Genomic DNA, 19027 nt, shown 5'->3' on the forward strand with positions numbered 1-19027 from the left:
AACCATATGAAACCTGAGTAATTTTGAACTACAAGAAAAAGGAAAAAAAATATATGGGGGATACCATATATTAGTGTACTGTATCATTGACATAACCATGGTGCCTTTTTTCACCTTTAGAACTTGAAATTGTGTTATGGGCTACTCACTACGGTATCTTCATCAAACAAAAGTTGAGGAACGGCTGGAGTCTATTGAAAATTTTGTAAGTGTTTATTGTCTTTGTATCGGTATTCTTATTTCGGACAAAACTGCTTTATGTTTTTTTTACGGACCATGATTTATACATCAAATTTTCATCCAAAAATGGTATTGGTAGTGTTAAGAACAAATGGGGTTTACTTTATATACTTAAAGTTGTTTCCGAAGATCGAAGAAATGATAAGAAATCAGATCTCGCAAAAGGAGTACATAAGAGGAATATGTGACTGGAACTTCAATATATATATATATATATATATATATATATATATATATATATATATATTCAAGACTCTGTTATTATTTTTCAGAATTAAATATAGGATAGACATAATCAATTCAACTACTACTTCACCACAACAACAATTACCTAAATTGAAATATTTGTACAGGTTGAGGGAGGTACTCAAAAGGAATAGAATGACCATAAAGAACAAACCAACAAATCGAAAAAGGTAGTTGAATTTACTTATTTTTTGTTATATTTTTAATTCTTATTATCATTCAAGTTTTTAAAATTCACAAGTCCAATTTTAAAATCATTATTGCATAGTTGGAGCATATAATGTGAAGCATGCATGCTCATGGTATTGGTGTTCAAAAGTTGGATAAGCTATTGGTCTCACTTCACTTCACTTTTGATTGCTGCATTCGGCACCACTCCACCACCAAGAGCCTCAACTCCTCATTGATTTCTCTTTTTGATCTAATTAAATTGATTAACTGTGTTCCCAATTTATCATATTTGTATACATCTTTTACTTTCAATTTTATAAACCTCAAATGCCTCACAATTATGTGTTGTTATTAAAAGCAATAAAACCATTGTAAACTTATTTCACTTGCCGTTGTTCGTTTGAATTTCCTATTGAACTATGGTATATAGGTCGGGTGTTACTCTACATGTTGCAATATGCCTCTACAGATGAACTTTTAGTTTTTATTGAGGGCACTATATATCTTGGCCTGTAGAAGCAACAGACGTAGAAGCAGTAGCTTTTGAGCTGGAAGACGATAATTTAATGGATGAAAAATCAATGTAAAACAATGTAGCACCACTTCCAAACTATATAGGTAACGACATCTTTTGATACTACCAACCAACCATTTTTTTTTTATTCTTATGGTTTAGTATAAGAATTAAGAATTTGTTACCAAGCTACAAATAAGCTTGGAATCATTAATTGCACTTTATTTTTAGTTGCATTACTTATGTGGATATGGCATTCGTCAGGGGTCGCAAACTTTTTTTATCATTTGAATGGTGGACAAGTAGACTGGTAAATAACATAGCAAGTTTTAGGTCATTCATAGTTTAGGAGGATATGTAAAAAACGTTAGAATATTTCTATTGATTGGATGTTTTTTTTAGTTCCAAATGTGAAATATATGTTGAACTTCATGTTATATTGTTAGTATACTTTATTGGAATGCATGGCACCACTCTGAGTGGGATGAGGACCATCTTATTCATTTTGTTGAAAAACCCAGGTAGTTAGAGTTATGATTGCATTTATGTTGGAATTTTAGGTTTTCAAGGCCGGGGCATGAATATAATTCTGAGCATTGGGTATTGAGTTAGGAGCGTTCATATTAAACTTATGGTCAGCATGAATGCAAAAAAAATATCTCGCTACTCGCCATGAACCACCTATTAACCTATTAGTATGACCTAATGCACGCCCAAGGATGTATGCCAAAGCACAGACTCCCTTTAGAATTGGCGACATTATCTTGGTTTGGAAACTGGAGACCTTCTGCAATACTCATACTGCTCTATTCATTCTCCCAATTTTTTTATCAGGGTGTTTGAAGGTGGACAAAAGGGTTTATTGAGTTTTAATTAATATAGTTGATTCGTCAGACATGGATTGAGGAGGCAATGCTTGATGAGGAAATGGCTGAGATTCAAGCTACCTATATTCTCCACCTTCCATTCTCACCAACAAAGAATAGTAACAACAGTCGTGGTAAAACAGCATGTAGTATTGCGGAGTTCAAGAAGATTTACAGAGTCATAACTAAGGCTAAGAAACTCGGCAACTCACTAACTCAGGTATGTTTTCATCTTTGAAGTTCTTGAACATCTACAACACTTTAAATTAGCTAGGTGGTTATTCTCATTTCTAGCTTAGGTATGTTGTGAAAAAGCTTTAAACATGAAAAAACATTGTAACACAGGTACAATACGACATTAGAGTTGGTGGTGAAGAAATTGCTTAGAAAAGCACCAACGCCGGAGTTCCTGGTGGCCTTTGTAGGGATTCAAGACATGGTGCAGAAGTATGCATAACTTAACAGAGCTATAGAACTGAATAAACTACATAGTCTAGCCTCCAGCCTATCAGCAATAGTACATGGAGACGTGCATAATAATCTGACTAAATTGCATAGTTTTCAGAAGATTGCCTTTAGAAGTTTCAATCTGTAATCTGTACTCAATAGTCAATATTATTTCATGTGCATAATACATAATGACGCTAAGAGGTTACTTCTATTATTAATTGCTTCGAAGGACCCCATAACTTGACCAATTGTCATCTACATGATACGATTATGCTCTTAGTGATATTTTTAATTTTTTTAACAATACTATTGCTAATCATTACATTAAAATGATTATAGGCATTTGTTTAACTAACAAGTCAGTGTTGCTAAATGATTTTCTAGGAGCTTTACGTGTTTCGTTATTAGATGCATGCATTATCTTAAAATAGTTCATTTTGACACTCATTATGGTTAATTTGTTTATGTGACCTCAATTTTATGAGTTTTTATTTCTTTCTTTACAAAATCTCAGTATCTGATTGAGACACTAACTTGATATTTCCGTGGTCAGGTCAGTACTGAGTTAAACATAACTCCTCATGTGGAGAAGTGTGGACTGAATATGATGAGATGAGCAAGGAAAGCATCAGGGAAGTTGCAGGGAAAAAGGCTTACACAGCTAAATCCTTTCTTGATCTACTTCGCTTTGTAGCACCAAAGATGATGCACCGTGTAGAGGGTCACTTCTCTCATGGAATAGCGGAAGATCTGGATGACCCTAAGTACTCTCATTACAAGTACTGATCTAATCTTCTGGAGAGAAAGTACATAAAATAATCCTTTCATCACATATGGCATAGTGAAAGTAAAGGTACCTTATACTGCTATACCCATTGATAAAAAATGGTCGATTAATTTTTCTTTTGGTATGTTTTTGTTACTTTATTGTGAATTATAATGTAGATTTTGATGGCATGGTGAAAGTAAAGGTACCTTATACTGCTATACTCATTGATAAAAAATGGTCTATTAATTTTTCTTTTGGTCTAGTTTTTGTTACTTTATTGTGAATTATAATGTAGATTTTGATCTTGGGGTGTCTTTGTGGGTATTGTTTATATTTGATTCTTAGATCAAATCGTTTCGGAAGCTATGTTCATTTGCATATTTTATAGTAGGAAATTGATTTTCAAATGTCAATTAATGAGGTGAATTAAGAATGCAAACCATTGTATTTTGAAATATATGTATATACAAGTCACCGAGAATTAAAAATTCCATAGTGTGGAAAGAACACCTAAGACCATGTTTGTTTTGTTTTCTTTTACGTGCATGTAGTTAGTTCCCTTTGTCAGTGTCCACCTTGCAATAACATTGATTTATTTGTTAGCAGGTCAGAGGCATACTAATCGGTTTGAGGGATTGAGGGAACAAGTTTGTGTTATGACTAGCTTATAATATTTCTAGCTTTCGAATTATATAAACCACATAGGCAAAGGATTAGGAACAGGCCTGTGCTCCAACAAAGTTAACAACCCCTTTCGAGGAGTTGAGGTAGAATTACGCTCATTGGTTGATTGAGGGGAGTGAAATTTCTCCCGGGTCTAACTAACATGATTTTTCTTTGGGACTTGAGCTGGTGGGTTACTAGGTTGACCGTTGATTTTGCGGAATAGCAGGGGAGGCATAGTTTGATCGTTTTAATGCGGGTTTTCCAATATTGAAGGAACTAAGTTATGAACTTCCTAAGTTTTGAAAGTTTGTTCTTTTATTTCTTCTCTATTTTTTATTCATTTTAATTTCTCCATATTTTTGTCATCTCTGCCACACTTTTTAGGGTGATTAGTATGTATGTATGCTCTTCACTTACTAATTCATACTTAAACATGTATTTGCATAAGTTTTGGCACATGTTATCTTAGGTGGTTCTAGCTTAAATCACATTTTAACATAGCTTTTTGAATGACTCGAAGACAATGCATCAAGTTGCACTTACTATGATAGGATATAATGAGTTTTTCATCGATAATCTGTTCACTCTTGGTATGTAATATGATCTCTATCTATTATTATTTTTTCCCTGTACAAAAGTACCTATTAATGAGTGACTCTGTATGAGACGGTGAGTACTTTATTCGACAGCTATTAAGTTTTATAAGCTCATAGCTCACTGAGTTTGGTTAAGTAAACGTAACTAGGAAAATTACCAACAATCGTATGAATTGGCTTTAATTATTATTATTGCTCCATCTGCGAGTTTTATTGTTAATTTGTTATACTATTATCTTGGCATACTTATGAATTAGTTACACTGCTCTTACTTTTTTCTCACGTAATGGTTTTTAGCACATAAGTTTTTTTTTTTTTTTGCAGCAGTTTTCTGGATTGAATAGGTGTGTAGCATCGGGTTTAAGGCTAGAATAGGGGTAAGGTATGAAGTTGTCTCAGCAGTAAAGTCAGTGCTGAGCCACCATATTTGAACTTTGCTAAGAAAACAATGAAATTGAAGCACACGAGCTCTCTCAAATTCGTTTCAATGTTGGTAAGTTTTTTTCTCCCTCTTCAAAACCCATTAATTTTCATATCTATAAGTCAAAGAAATAAACCAAAGCTTTGATTTTTATTATGCTTATTCTGTTCTTTGCCTTCCATCTAATATTTGGCCATGTAAAGAAACAGATGACAGGGATACAAAGGAGTGAAGGACTAAAGTTTGAAAGGGATGAAGTGGGATCAGTTCGAAGAATCAGTTGAGCATGGGGGCTGAGGGTGGTGTTCCAATGTTTACAAATTACCATCAGTCTCCCATAACTATTCCAGTTGGAGTAGAGGATCAATTGCATTGATTACTCACATCTATCATAGTGAAGGAATGACTCAAGCAGCTGCCATGTCGTGTGACTGCAGTGACTGACATCCTGTATACAACAGTGAGGCCATACCATCAAATTTTGGGGGTTGACACTGATGTGTAAATGAAATTTCTTTGGTTGTATGGTGATTGAAGGCTGTCACAAAAGCTAGTCAGAACAAGTAACAGTGGAGGTAATAAGTTGGCATGGGTAGTTTGGGACCATATAGGGAGGGAATATTTAAAGGGAGGGCAGATGCTTTTCTTCTGTCCAGGGAATGGAGAACTGTTGATATGATCTTTCTGCCAATGTGGTGGTTTATGGATTATTTTACAAATGGTTAGTAATGCATGATTTCCACCAAAATGAAACAGGTTGTGAGATGTTTGCCTACAATGCAAGTTTCTTATGATGATTCAGCTATGCAAGCTTTTGCTGGATTGCATCCAAGGGGGTGTATTATACTCAGCTATGATGATTTAGCATCCAACTCAAAGCCTCGGATCGGCTTGATCATAGCAAACTCCGACGTGACAACTATAAAGCAGATCTATGAAAGTTAGTCCGCAGTTTTCCATATAAATAGATGTATGAACATAAGAATGATAAGCAATGACGATGAGATCATAAATCTCATGCTTCCTCTTTTTCTTAAGTTCTCTCATTTACTGTGTAGTATTCGGCTATCCGCTCGCTCATAACTTATTTTTCAGCAACCACTAATCACTCATTACAGCAACAAAATATTCTGTGGTTTTCATAACAGATTTTAGCTGTAAAGAATATCAATACAGTAGCACTATCTATCCATGAAGAGGAACAATTCTTGGATGTGATTTAGAATCAAGCACATTTAAACTTAAAAGTGTACAATGAAGGCAGAATATTGCATGGACGTAGTTCTGGACGTCAGAGAATATGAGGTTAAAGGAAAAATATGAATTAAGTGTCGATGAATTTACACACACTAGAAATGGAAGCTAAGAATAAAGTTTCATGCTAAAGATCGTATGAATACTCTAAGAACAATACAATGTTGAAGGCAGAATATTGCATCGACGTAGTTCTGGACGTCAGAGAATCTGAGGTTAAAGGAAAAATATGAATTAAGTGTGGATGAATTTACACACTAGAAATGGAAGCTAAGAATAAAGTTACATGCTAAAGATCGTATGAATACTCTAATAACAATACAATGTTGCAGTTTGTCATTATCACTACTATGGATCCTCCAAGACACGGGAGGCCATTCTAATTTACAAGTTGTTCTCTTCGCTTCAGCTGACAAACTTGGACCTATAGCAGCACCATTCTCCATAATAACACCCATCTTCCATGCCTGCCATTGCAGAGTAGCACAAACATATTATATAGGATCTAGGAATAGGATCCTATTTTATCTTGACGAAACTAGGAATTAAATTAAATACACACAAATTAAATAATGTTATCTTACTTGCATAGAAATTCAACTCAAATGTCCAAGGATAAATTTAAGAAGTCTTATACAGTTAAAACTCTAAAGCTAACTCAGTTCTTACACAATTACAAATCCTATAGTGTCACATATCTTAAACTCCCCAACGCCCTTAGCACCTCCAAGAGTTTTAACACCCCAAGCACAGCTGACAATATAAATAATTCCCCCAAACACCTGCAACTTAATCATAGCACTGATAAAACCCATCACCAAGAAGGGCACTGGAAGACAACCCAAACGTGAAACACTCTCGGTGTGACAAGGTAATCCACTGGGTCAGTACCAAGAACTCTCAATGTATCAGTCTGCTCTAAAACCTGCATTGTTCCCAACTCCGATGCAAATGCACTTCCAATACGACCCAAAGGTTGCTGATACAATCAAGTAAGTGACTTCCTTCAAACGTTGAAGGAGCGCTGTCTGAGAACACGTTGAAGGAGCTGCCTCGAGAACGATGTTCAGATTTATGAGGAAGCAATAAATAGATATGGTATGAGCAAAGACGATTGAAGAATTAAATACAGAATTTTACAAGAATCGTAGGTTGACATCTCTCCATCCCAAACCAGCCTCGAGCATCTACACGAGAGCAAAAAGATATTACCTCAAAGATATTTTATGATTTTATCCCTTAAACATGTGTTAATTTAGAGATGAAATACAATTCCTTAGGACTCTGTTTTGGCAAACAAATGATTCACTTTAAAGGAAATCAAAGTCCTCGAAATGATATATATAATTTTATGCGAGAGGTGAGGAGGCTTCTTAATATGATCAACGAAGTGGTGCATACCTCCACTGATCCTCCAAAGTATTATCTCGCTCTGTACCACTCTGGCGAGAACCAAATCATCGGGCTTCTTCCATATATAAGCTTGAACTATGGCTAAGCTCATTTAAGGGACAAGACACGGAGAAGCAAAATGAGACACATATGACCTTCACCTACTGACGGTGAATGTCGGATAGGCGGCAGACTAGATAATATTTACTAGCAACAAACAAACCTAAACTGTCTATCAATCATGAAGTCCGCTTTCAGCAGTTACCTATTAAAGTAAACTCGAGAGAGGTTTTACAAAGAAAGCGAACTACTTAAAATTTTCATTTAGACATTAAAAATCAGAAATGAAGTCTCATACACATCATATAGCACACAAAAAGGTGAACTCATATACAAGAGGTCAACTATTTTTTTTCCGGATCCCACTCTACATTGCTCTCGGTCTTTACCCATAGAAACATTTTGCAACAAACATTGGTGCGACTTCAAAGACACCCCGCACCATATGCACATGAGTATGTCACTTCAAAGATGGCTCGCATGTATATTAGTATTTTAGATTATGGTAGTAAGGTCTCAACCGCACACTACGATATCTGCAGATCTATGGGAGTGAAAGTGAGCACAACCACAAAGTTTTAAGATCACACTTTTTTCTTCAAGAATCTAACCCTATTTCGTGCATATCAATTTCGATTTACTCCTTTACCTCGGTTTGTAAACAACCTTGACAAAATTGTGCCCTTCCTTGACTTCACTATTTTTTTTTTTTTCAAGTGTAGCTCGAGTGTTTTATATTTCTACAACTCCTCAGATTCCTTACATTTGGAGTATTAGACACTCATAAAGATGAACATACAAAAAAAGGTGGTGTGGATTGAACACAATTAGGTTTTGATGTTCAATCTTCGGTGACATACAAAATTGCACCTATATCTTGTTAAGATTTCATTTTGCAGTGAAATCTTAACACGAGCTAGCACAAACATGAACAGAGCTATTATATAGGATCTAGGAATAGGATCCTGTTTTATCTTGATGAAACTAGGAATTTGATTTTGTTTCACACTCTTTATTCAAATAAGTAAATAACCTAATAAATTACTACAACTCAAATGTCCAAAGATAAATTTAAGAAGTCTTATGCAATTAAAACTCTAAAGCTAACTCAGTTCTTACACAATCACAAATCCTATACAATTAAAAGTTTAAAGGTAACACAACACTAACAAAAGCTGTAAGCAAACTGTTTTTTCTACCGCTCAAGATCCTCTTCAGTGTCACATATCTTACGGTAAACAAATTGCCTGCCGAAGTAGTAAACTCCCCAACGCCCTTAGCACCTCCAAGAGTTATAACACCCCAAGCACAGCTGTCAATATAAATAATTCCCCCAAACACCTGCAACTTAATCATAGCACTGATTATATCCTAAGGCTTCCAATATAATATTTATACGGCCCAAAGGAGTGCTGTCCAAGAAGACAATTTCTAAATCATTATTAGCTGCAGTAAATAAGAGCAGCAGCTATAAGAAGAGTTAAAGCTTTAGCCAAAGAGAGGAAGAGTTGTTCAGGTTTACCTTATGGATGACGAAAAAATATATACCTCCATAATTGCTCGGTACAATAGACGATGTATTCTTGCACTGAAAAAGAATAATGGTACGAAGTGGTAATTTTTATTTTACACACTTGATAAATATTCTAACAAAATAATATATTGAAGGGTCTAACCTTATGTGAATATATTGAAGGTTCTAACCTTATGCGTCATAGAAGAATTATGATGTCTGCAAATACAAAGAGCAACCATAGAGAAAAAGTGTTAAAAGAGCATAGAAGAAAACATCCACGACTAATGGAATATCAAAGTCACCTTTGGTATGTAACTTGAGAAATAAAAAATACCGTTTTATACTCTCATTTGATTTTAAGATATTGTATAGATGTAAGTAATCGATATCTATATTTTTTCTTTATGCCTTTATTACAGAGGAATTGATACACGCATGGAATTAAATGAGCAACAGAGAGCAATCATTTAAGCAATAGTAATTGGTATGAACTTTACTGATTTTATAATGACACAACAATTTTAATCTCCTTTCCACAAGAAATGGCTAAAGTTGACCCTTTTTTGGTAAAATTCTCAAACAGTCAATGTTGAATCTACAAAGGAACAGACTGCTAAAATAGCTCGCCTTAATCGAAGTCGTTTGTTGGCTTTAAAGAAACGTAATCGTTTGTTGGCATCCAAGGAAAACAACTTGCGTTCAAATAAAGGTAAAATTGTATTTTATATTCCGTTGAGGATTAATTAGAGTTTTTGAAATTTCATATTTTTTATTACACAGGCCAAATAGGTACTTTGAATCTTACAGATGCTATGCGCCTTATAATGACTTCAATATCTCAAATCACAAATATCAGTGAAAGGAATAAACATTTGCAAAAGCAAAAAAAAATTCATCGTGATCTAAGCAAGTATACTAACAATGATGGTATGTGTTTTCTTCTTCAATTTTGATATTTTATTCAAAATGTTTGCCAAATTCACAACTACTTTTTATATTTTAGGAGTTCATGACTTTGGACCACCAACTGAAGAGTGTATGTACTGTGGAGCAATTCTTTGGGAAGAAGAAAGAAATAACAAAGGAAAATCATCTGTTCCAACATTCTCTATATGTTGTGGAGAAGGAAAAGTTCAACTTCCACTATTTGAGACTGCTCCTGAGTTTCTTAATAAACTCTTAGAGTTGCAAGGAGGAATAAGATCTACTAAATTTAGAAGATATATACGGACATACAACTCCATGTTTCAATTTACTTCTGCAGGAGGGAAGATAGATAAGACTATCAATGATGGAGGAGGTCCTTTCGTTTTCAGAATAAGTGGGCAAAATCATCATAAAATTGGGTCTCTTCTTCCATTCGAAAATAAGCCTCCTCAATTTGCCCAGTTATATGTATACGATACTCAAAATGAATTGAAGAATAGGATGCAAATATTCAATGAATATAATGAACTTCCTGATCCTGCAATTGTTGATGGATTGATCAAAATATTTGATCAACACAATAAAGTTGTACAGTCTTTTAGGATGGCTAGAGACAGATTTAAAGAAGATGAAATGATTGATGTCCGCCTAAGACTTATTAATTCTCGGCAGAGTGATGGAAGACAATACAATCTGCCAACTGGCAATGAAGTTGCAGCTTTAATTGAAGGGGATGGGTTTAATGTTAATGATTTTAGGGACATAATTGTTGAAACTAGAGGAGGTTTGGAGAGAATAAATGAATTGCATCCTAAATTCATGGCTTTGCAATATCCTTTAATGTTTCCCCGTGGTGAAGATGGCTATAGACCTGGGATTCCTTATAGAAGATTTCCTAATAGTGAGGAAAATGAAAGAGTTTTTAATATAGATGATCATAAAAGAGATACGGTTAGTATGAGACAATATTGGGCTTTTAGACTGCAAAGAAGGACACTAGAAAGTCGCCTACTCTGGATAGGTGGACGTTTACGTCAAACAATCATTGTTGATGGTTATACATGTATAGAAGATCAAAGAATGTGTTGGTATCGGACACACCAAGAAGAAATTAGGGCTGATTTATACAAAGAATGTGATGGATGCAAATGGTCGTGGTATATAAGTAATATTATTTAATTTTTAAATTTTATTTCCATTAGCTTATAATTTGTTTTAATTTATCAATAACCCGTTTTAAAATAAACACAGGTGATACTACAACAGCATCAATTGGTAAACGTTTGATCCTTCCATCAACATTTACAGGAGGGCCTAGATACATGATACAGACCTACCAAGATGCTATTGCCATATGTAGATGGGCAGGACCACCTGATCTTTTTATTACTGTGACTTGCAATCCAAATTGGAATGAAATTCTTAGTTATCTACAAAAAGACCCTGGACTATTGCCTAATGATGTTCCTAACGTTGTGTGTCGAGTATTCAAAATGAAGTTGGAGTGCATTATGACAAGATTTCATTATGGAAATCATTTCGGCAGAGTCATTGCAGGTTATAATCACATACCTTTTTTTTTTTTTATAGAATAGATCATGTCCAGTAAGACTATAAATTGACGTAGAGGAAAAACCTACAAAATGTGAAACAATAGTTAATAATTTATTCATAAATGTGGAATTCATGTTTGCTATTAACTGTAAAATGTAAATTTATGTGTTTTAACATCCTATATTTAGACAGGGGAGAACACACATACTAACTGTTATTATTTTGAAGTCCGAGCACCAATTGAGCTATGTGTTTTTTATATAGTCAAAGTTGTTAGAAACCAGATACGTAATGAAGAGGAGATGGGAGGAAAAAAGAAGGAAGCTACCTTCACCAATTGAAAAAAAACACACTAAATGTTATTATTTTGAAGTCCGAGCACCAAATTTTAAAAGTAAGAAGTCCGAGCACCCACTCGGGCATAGTTGGTAAATGCTACTGAAGACGATTTTAGTTAGACCTTGAGAGATACTCAAGAATAACTCCCCAATGAAATGAAAACTGTCCTCATAGACTTCAGCCACAAAAGCGTAACTAGCATCCATCTAACGAGAAAACTACCCATTTTTTGTTGTGTCCAGTGTCATTTACTTAGTTAATGTACTTTAGTACCCTTTTAAATTCAATTTGTTAAGATTGATGCTTACGGTTTGTCTCATTTTCTCGAGTGATCCATCTATTTCACTTCTTAATAGGAAGATATATTTAAATTACTTATTGATAAGATCATATACCTTTATAATTATTTAAAGACTGCTACTAAATAAATTTTTTCTTTGTTGTGTACGGTATTGTATGTTATTGAATTTCAAAAATGAGGACGCCACATGCTCACATTTTATTGTTTTTACATCAGGAAGATAAATAAATTTTTCTTTTTTGTAATGCGGTATTGTATGTTATTGAATTTCAAAAATGAGGACTGCCACATGCTCACATTTTATTGTTTTTACATCCGGAAGATAAAGCTAAAAGTGCTTCGGATATAGACAAGATGATATCACGGTGAATTGCCGGACAAAGCGGTGAACCTCATACGTATGATATTGTAGTCCAAACAATGATTCATGGTCCGTGTGGTGAGAAGAAAAAGGGTTCTCCATGTATGGACACTAAGAAGAAGAAATGTACAAGGAAATTTCCAAAGGATTTTTGCAGTGAAACGACATTTGATGAGAAAGGTTTTGCAGTTTATCGAAGGTGAGATAATAAAAGAACTGCAGTGGTGGGCCGTCAAAATCCGGTTGAAATTGAAAATCAGTGGGTTGTTCCTTACAACCCTGAACTTACCAAAGAATTTCAGTGTCACATCAATGTTGAACATTGTAACCGTTCACGGATGATTAAGTACTTATTCAAGTACATTTCAAAAGGGCAAGATCGAGCTACAGGTATTGTTGAAGAAAATAATGTCTATGACCAAGATAACCAGAAGCGGGTCGTACATCAAGTTGATGAGATTAAGCACTATCTAGACTTCAGATATGTATCTGCATTAGAAGCAAGTTGGAGGATTTATGAATTTGACATCCAATACAGAGATCCTTCTGTTGAAAGAATGAGTTTCCATCTTGAAAATCAACAGAATATTGTTTTTCGTGCAAATGGGGATCCAGCTGAAATTGTTGCAAGTGAAAAAAGTCAAAAAACTATGTTCACTGAGTGGATGCGTATTAATGAAAAAGACCCAAGTGGAAGACATCTTACATATGTTGACTTCCCTTTACAATTTGTGTGGGACAGAAATGCAAAGGTTTCAATACATTACAATTTCCAAAGAAAAATTTATATTTGAAATTACATATAAAATTTATATTTATTCATAACATACATATTTGTTAATTTTTTCAGGAATGGAAAAGAAGAAGCCAAGGATTGAAGATTGGAAGAATATTCTATGCTCAGCCAACACAAGGGGAAAGATACTATATGTGTATGCTTCTAAACATTGTAAAGGGAGCTAGAAATTTTGAAGAAATCGAAGCTGTTAATGGTGGTACTCTCTATGATGATTACAAGTCGACTTGCGTATGCTTTGGTCTTTACAAGATGACAATGAATGGCATCTTGCCATTAAAGAAGCGGTGAATGGTCTTCCGGTCCGTCATTACGCCCGATTATTTGTAACACTCTTAGTGTTTTGTGAGTTATCAATGCTATTGATATGTGGAACTGCCATTGGGAGTTACTATCTGATGATATCTTAAGGGCTAATCCAAATTTATCTGAATCGGAACTGGAAAGGAAAACACTTCTTGAAGTTGAAATTCTAATGAACGAGAATGGGTGGAGTCTAAAAGATTATAAGTTTGATATCCCAGAAGCAGATGAAGCTGAGAACAGAATGCTACAAGAGGAACTAAATTATAATTGCAATTTACTTTCCTCACAGTACTTACAGCTTCATGGTGGATTGAATGTCGAACAAAAAACTGTTTTTGATCTTTGTCATTAGCATTTGTTGAAAGTAATCTTTGGAAGTCTCTTCTTTGTATATGGAAGTGGAGGAACAGGAAAAACTTATCTATGGAATACAATAATTGCAAAGTTAGCTCTCGAAGAAAAATAGTTCTACACAGAGCATCATCGGGCATAGCATCTCTTTTATTACCGTGTGGTCGAGCGCCCACTCGAGGTTCAAAATTCCCATTCGATCGGATGAATCTACAACTTGCAATGTTACACTAAAGATGCACTTGGCAAAACTCATTCAGAAAACAGATTTGGTCATATGGGGACGAAGCACCAATGAGTAAGAAAAATGACTTTGAGTGCGTTGACAAGACATTTAGAGACATAATGTCCGTGATTGATAAAAGCTTGAAAGATAAACCATTTGGCGGGAAAATAGTTGTTTTGGGAGGTGACTTGGTGAGGACGCTTCCAGTTATAGAAAAAGGCTCAAGAGAAGCTATTGTATCGGCCCGATAAACGATCCTACTTATGGCGTCACTTCAAGGTTTTCGTCTTTCCATAAACATGCGTTTGAGTAGAATAGATTCTACATCACCAAGTACCCAATCCGATGTAGAATTTAGCAATTGGATATTAGCTATTGGTGAAGGAAAACTGCTTGATCAATCATTATGCGAGGGAAGAACCATCATGGATTGAAATACACGAAGATCTAATTATTCGCTCGGAAGGAGATAGGATAGAAGAGATTGTAAATACTGTTTATACAGAACTTTCAAGGAACTACAAAGATGTAGAATACTTGAGAAGTCGATGCATTCGACACCTCTGAATGCTTCGCAGATGAGTTAAACAAATACGTTTCTCTCATTAATTCGAGGTGAAATACATGAATACTTGAGTGTGGACACATTAAGTCGCGACATCGATAAAATTGCAGATCAAGACATTTTGTATCCTACTGAGTTCCTTAACACTCTTCAAATATCAGGGGATTGCGAATCATCAAATTCAACTAAAGAGGGAGCTCCTATCATGCTTATTAGAAACATAAACCGAGTAAGGGACTTTGCAATGGTACTTTCGGATGAAAGTGACAAAATAAGCAGATTATGTCCTAAAAGCGAGAAATCATTACCGAGTACGAAGTGGAGATGAACACACCATTCCTCGGATTGTGATGAAGTCGAGAAAATAAAAATTGGCCTTTTGTCTTATTTAACTAAAGATATCAATAAAGCTTTGTTATTGTATGACAATAAACAAAAGCCAAGGCCAAACTCTAGCGGTGTTGGAGTATATCTCAAAAATTCAGTATTTTCGCATGGGCGGTTATATGTTGCGATTGTCACGTGTGACTTCATCGCTCTGGCTTGAAGATTTTATTAAACGACAGAGAAGACAAATTGCATCAGCATACCAAAAATATTGTCTTCAAGAAGTCTTCAACAATCTTCCTTGACATTCTCTACTCATCAACGTCATTGTAAGTTTTTTTTTATTTACCTTTCTCTATTATGTTGTTAGCAGGGAGGTGCAGGTGCTTAAGCACTTTGTCCACTTCACCCCTCGGCGCTTAAAAACAAACTTGGTTAGAGTGAACATATCTCATATATCCTTAAATTTTGGATCATGGTTAGTTATAATAGTGTCCTTTTTATTATTCCTGTCTCATTTTCAATTATCTGCTTTATTTAAATTTTTGTATCGAGTCATTTTGAATGTTCTTATGACACATTTCTTTAACATACTTTTACACCTCTATTGGTAAACTAATATTATTTATTTCATCTTTATCGAACAGTATTCTTTCTTCTAATATATATATTCACTTCCAAGTAAAAATTAGGCCACCTCATTTGAGGCAATCAGGTGTTTGTTTTGACTTTATTTCCTATCTCTCTACAGTAAAACAAGAAGGTGGAAGCATTAAATCAACTACAATAACTACCACAGCTGAAACTCAAGTAGCAACTCCAAAAGAAGAAACCACTACTTACAATGCAGGAGATGGAGAAGGAATTGCTGCTGTTGTTAGTTGCGGTGGTGGAGAAAGTAGGAGAAGATATAGCGGAGTAAGACAAATCCCCTGGGAAAAATTGGTAGTAGAAATAACAACACCTACAGAGTTCTGATATAACTAGAAACTATATTGGTATTCCCGCCAAAGAACCGATTCGAAATATCATATGAAATGAGATAAGAAAGCGTCATGATTATACCTCTCTTTTCGATTGGGAGGAGTGTTTTCATAGGAGTGGCACTTTTACGTGTTGCTATCTGTTCTTCCTGTTTTGGTTTTGTTGCCTTAAGTGAGACTATTAGCTTCTAGCTAATTGATGTATCTGTTTGCATCATATCAATAGATTAGAAAAAAATTGGATATTATCAATTTATTAAGTTTTATTGGTGAAAAAGATATATATCATTTATGTTTTATTTTCTCCTCATTATGTTGACAATTGCTAAACTCCATATCCTACTTACAAAGCAACTACCCAAAAGTCGGAACATACAAGAAGCATACCGCATTCAACTTACGGACCACACTCACCCTAAAAAATACGATACCCCTTCTACTTACGGTTCATATAACAAGTACTTGCTGTCACACCAGAAATACACTTTTACAGTTTGACCACATTGTACTTACAGTCGCCATATAACAAGTACAAGATGCTTGCAGCATTTTCCTGACGCTTACACCAAAAATAGGATCAACGCAAGAATGAGGAACCCATTAACATGTCAACAAAAAGGCTAGAGTCATCTGATTGTATCTTACATCTTCCTCCTGTCACCACTGTGGTGAGTCCAAATATATTCCGCTAAACCATAAGTGGAACACTATATATGCCCATTTGTCAAACCAGATGTAATTAATCACGCTGCCAGGAAAAATTACTATCATTTTTTGTGCCATTTCTTAACCGTGAGGGCTGTTCTTTTGCCAACCATGTTCCTTCAGAACACCCTACCTCTTCGAGGACTTGATTTGAATGCGTGTACTATCATATTAGACTTCGGGGAGTTACTCGGGAGTTTGATCTCTCCATAACACTATATGCTCCTTGCCTCTCTTTGGGACATTCTTTTGTCGGCAAATTTGAACGAAAAAGGCATGCATCGCCCGAAATCATAAATCTGTTCCATTGATGAGCCAATATCTTTTGCATGTGCCAAAGGCGGGGTTAACTTGCCTACAAGAATCAGAATTTCGATTCCATGATGATTGGATATCATCCATCTCTCCACCTCTGCCCCACTTTCCTATTTCAAATGAGGAGCTATATGATGTTATAGGTCTCATATTGTTTCTTTGCTCCATTTCCTCTGCCATATCCATTTTGCCGCGGAGAGAACCATGTAAAGCCGAATCCTCCTACGCTAAGTCGGAGTTTTGTTCCATTGTGATTCCGAGTCTTTCCTATACTTCTCCCCACTTACCAATTTCCAATACATTATTCGCTGCTCCAATTCCTCTATGAGAGTTGTTGTGAGTAGAGTGAATTGCTTCTATATTTCCTCTTCCCCTGCCTCTCCAAGCAACACTGTATCTTTCTTGATTTTGCAAGCTGGCGATAGCGGTTTGGGCAGATCCCAAAACCCTATCTTGCCTTGGTGTCGGTGACGGTGGAATGTTACAAAAACTCAAATATTCAGAGGAAACTTACTGAATACAATCGTATTAAAAATCTTTAACTATGCTCCAATGACTTACAATCCCACATGACTTGATGCGTAAGGGACATATACCTTCACATAAGCACTTCCAAAGTTTATGGAAAAGTGATTAAGTTATCCATTTTGCTTCTTTATGGTAGTCCTTTTTAATGTCCACATTTTTTTTTTTTAGTTCCCACTTTTTGATTTTCGTTTAAATTATTCTAATATATTGTATGACTTTTCAGTCTTTAATCACAACAGGGACCAATTTCATTTACAAAATCTTCTCTTTTCACATACTCTACTCTAAAGAAAATTTCATTTTTTGGGATTTAGTAATATGTAATTTATTTTAATCAATTTTTTGGGATTTAGTAATATGTAATTAAGCATCAATATGACTATCACAAGTACAAATGCTATAGAAATATAAAGTTTATCTCAACTCACATAACTTTCTATGAATACATACCTTTATTACGCTTATATCTTGCTTTTTCACATCGGTGTTAAGAAACAACCTTATCTTGCTTCATTGGTGGTTGATTCTTATGTTGAGTAGTTATTACCCTACATAAAAGATAGTTACAAATATGATACAAATGACACATCAAACAATGGAATTTAGAAACAACGAACAGGGACCAACTTTAAGCTTATAAAGAAGACCAGCCTGTCCTTATCTGGAAAAAATCTAGACAAAAGAAGGCCGGGGAAGTAAAAGCGAAAGTAAACGTAAAAAAAATTCGGAGTTTACCACCACACTAGCTAAAATAGGCCAAGAGAACCCAACACCAAGCCTCTCAGTTATATGATGCTCAGTAGCTCTTTTATCAGTAAAGCACCGCACGGAGGATCACCAATTCCAACCCCAAGAATCGACCATGAACTGAGAAAAAGAAGTCACCGTTCAATTTTAGCTACAATACAAGCCTCAAGAAGTTATAGGAAAGTAAAACATCAAACCTATGTTACTCACCCAAAGAAGACTAAATGCCAATAGAGACACAAATGTGATGTAATTTTTCCTCCCAACGCAATTATTCAACCACTGCACAAAACACAGGGATTTTGCATTTTTCATCAAATTCCAACAAGAAAATGATATACATCGGATAGGTGGTAGAGAAAGCCAAGCATAAGAGGTTTTGCCAAATAATAGTCTGATAATTGTATACCATCTCTTAAACACTGAATACCAGAGCATGGACCAGATAAAGAAAGTGAAACTCCACCTCCACCGCATCAGTTAACTTAACTGCTTGAGCACCTTCATAATTTCCACCAAGTTAATTTTTATTACC

At 35.1% G+C, this 19027-nt stretch overlaps 1 protein-coding gene and 2 long non-coding RNA genes across 6 annotated transcripts; all 3 read left to right on the plus strand.

Annotated features, from left to right (window-relative positions):
- The first annotated feature begins 593 nt into the window (after window positions 1–593).
- Window positions 594–2500, plus strand: LOC147509796 (uncharacterized). Its single transcript, XR_015216641.1, has 3 exons — window positions 594–656; window positions 2006–2257; window positions 2383–2500. It is a non-coding gene; the product is annotated as an uncharacterized LOC147509796 (long non-coding RNA).
- Window positions 2501–3058: 558 nt separating this feature from the next.
- LOC147509797 (uncharacterized) lies at window positions 3059–5809 on the plus strand. 4 transcript variants are annotated; one of them, XR_015216645.1, is made up of 3 exons: window positions 3059–3340; window positions 4846–5011; window positions 5143–5809. It is a non-coding gene; the product is annotated as an uncharacterized LOC147509797 (long non-coding RNA). The 4 variants fall into 4 exon arrangements; XR_015216644.1 differs by having other exon boundaries at window positions 3059–3293; XR_015216643.1 differs by lacking the exon at window positions 3059–3340 and adding an exon at window positions 3746–4227 and having other exon boundaries at window positions 4843–5011.
- A 4318-nt stretch (window positions 5810–10127) lies between these two features.
- On the plus strand, window positions 10128–13730 carry LOC147509798 (uncharacterized). The gene is made up of 5 exons (XM_086597917.1): window positions 10128–11039; window positions 11158–11245; window positions 11340–11572; window positions 12946–13395; window positions 13494–13730. Exons 1-5 carry the CDS (start codon window positions 10128–10130, stop codon window positions 13728–13730), a joined length of 1920 nt encoding a protein of 639 aa, XP_086454043.1.
- The last annotated feature ends 5297 nt before the right edge of the window (window positions 13731–19027 follow it).

This window comes from Coptis chinensis, chromosome 3, assembly GCF_015680905.1.
Source record: "Coptis chinensis isolate HL-2020 chromosome 3, ASM1568090v1, whole genome shotgun sequence".
NCBI classification, from domain to species: Eukaryota; Viridiplantae; Streptophyta; class Magnoliopsida; order Ranunculales; family Ranunculaceae; genus Coptis; species Coptis chinensis.

What these genes read in the sequence shown, in the direction of transcription:
- LOC147509798 (XM_086597917.1), top strand. Translation starts at nt 10,128, where the DNA reads ATGTTTGCCAAATTCACAACTACTTTTTATATTTTAGGAGTTCATGAC. An exon ending in GATGGATGCAAATGGTCGTG is followed by an intron (nt 11,246 to 11,339) that starts GTATATAAGTAA and finishes AAATAAACACAG; the next exon opens with GTGATACTACAACAGCATCA. An exon ending in TTCCTAACGTTGTGTGTCGA is followed by an intron (nt 11,573 to 12,945) that starts GTATTCAAAATG and finishes AAAGAATTTCAG; the next exon opens with TGTCACATCAATGTTGAACA.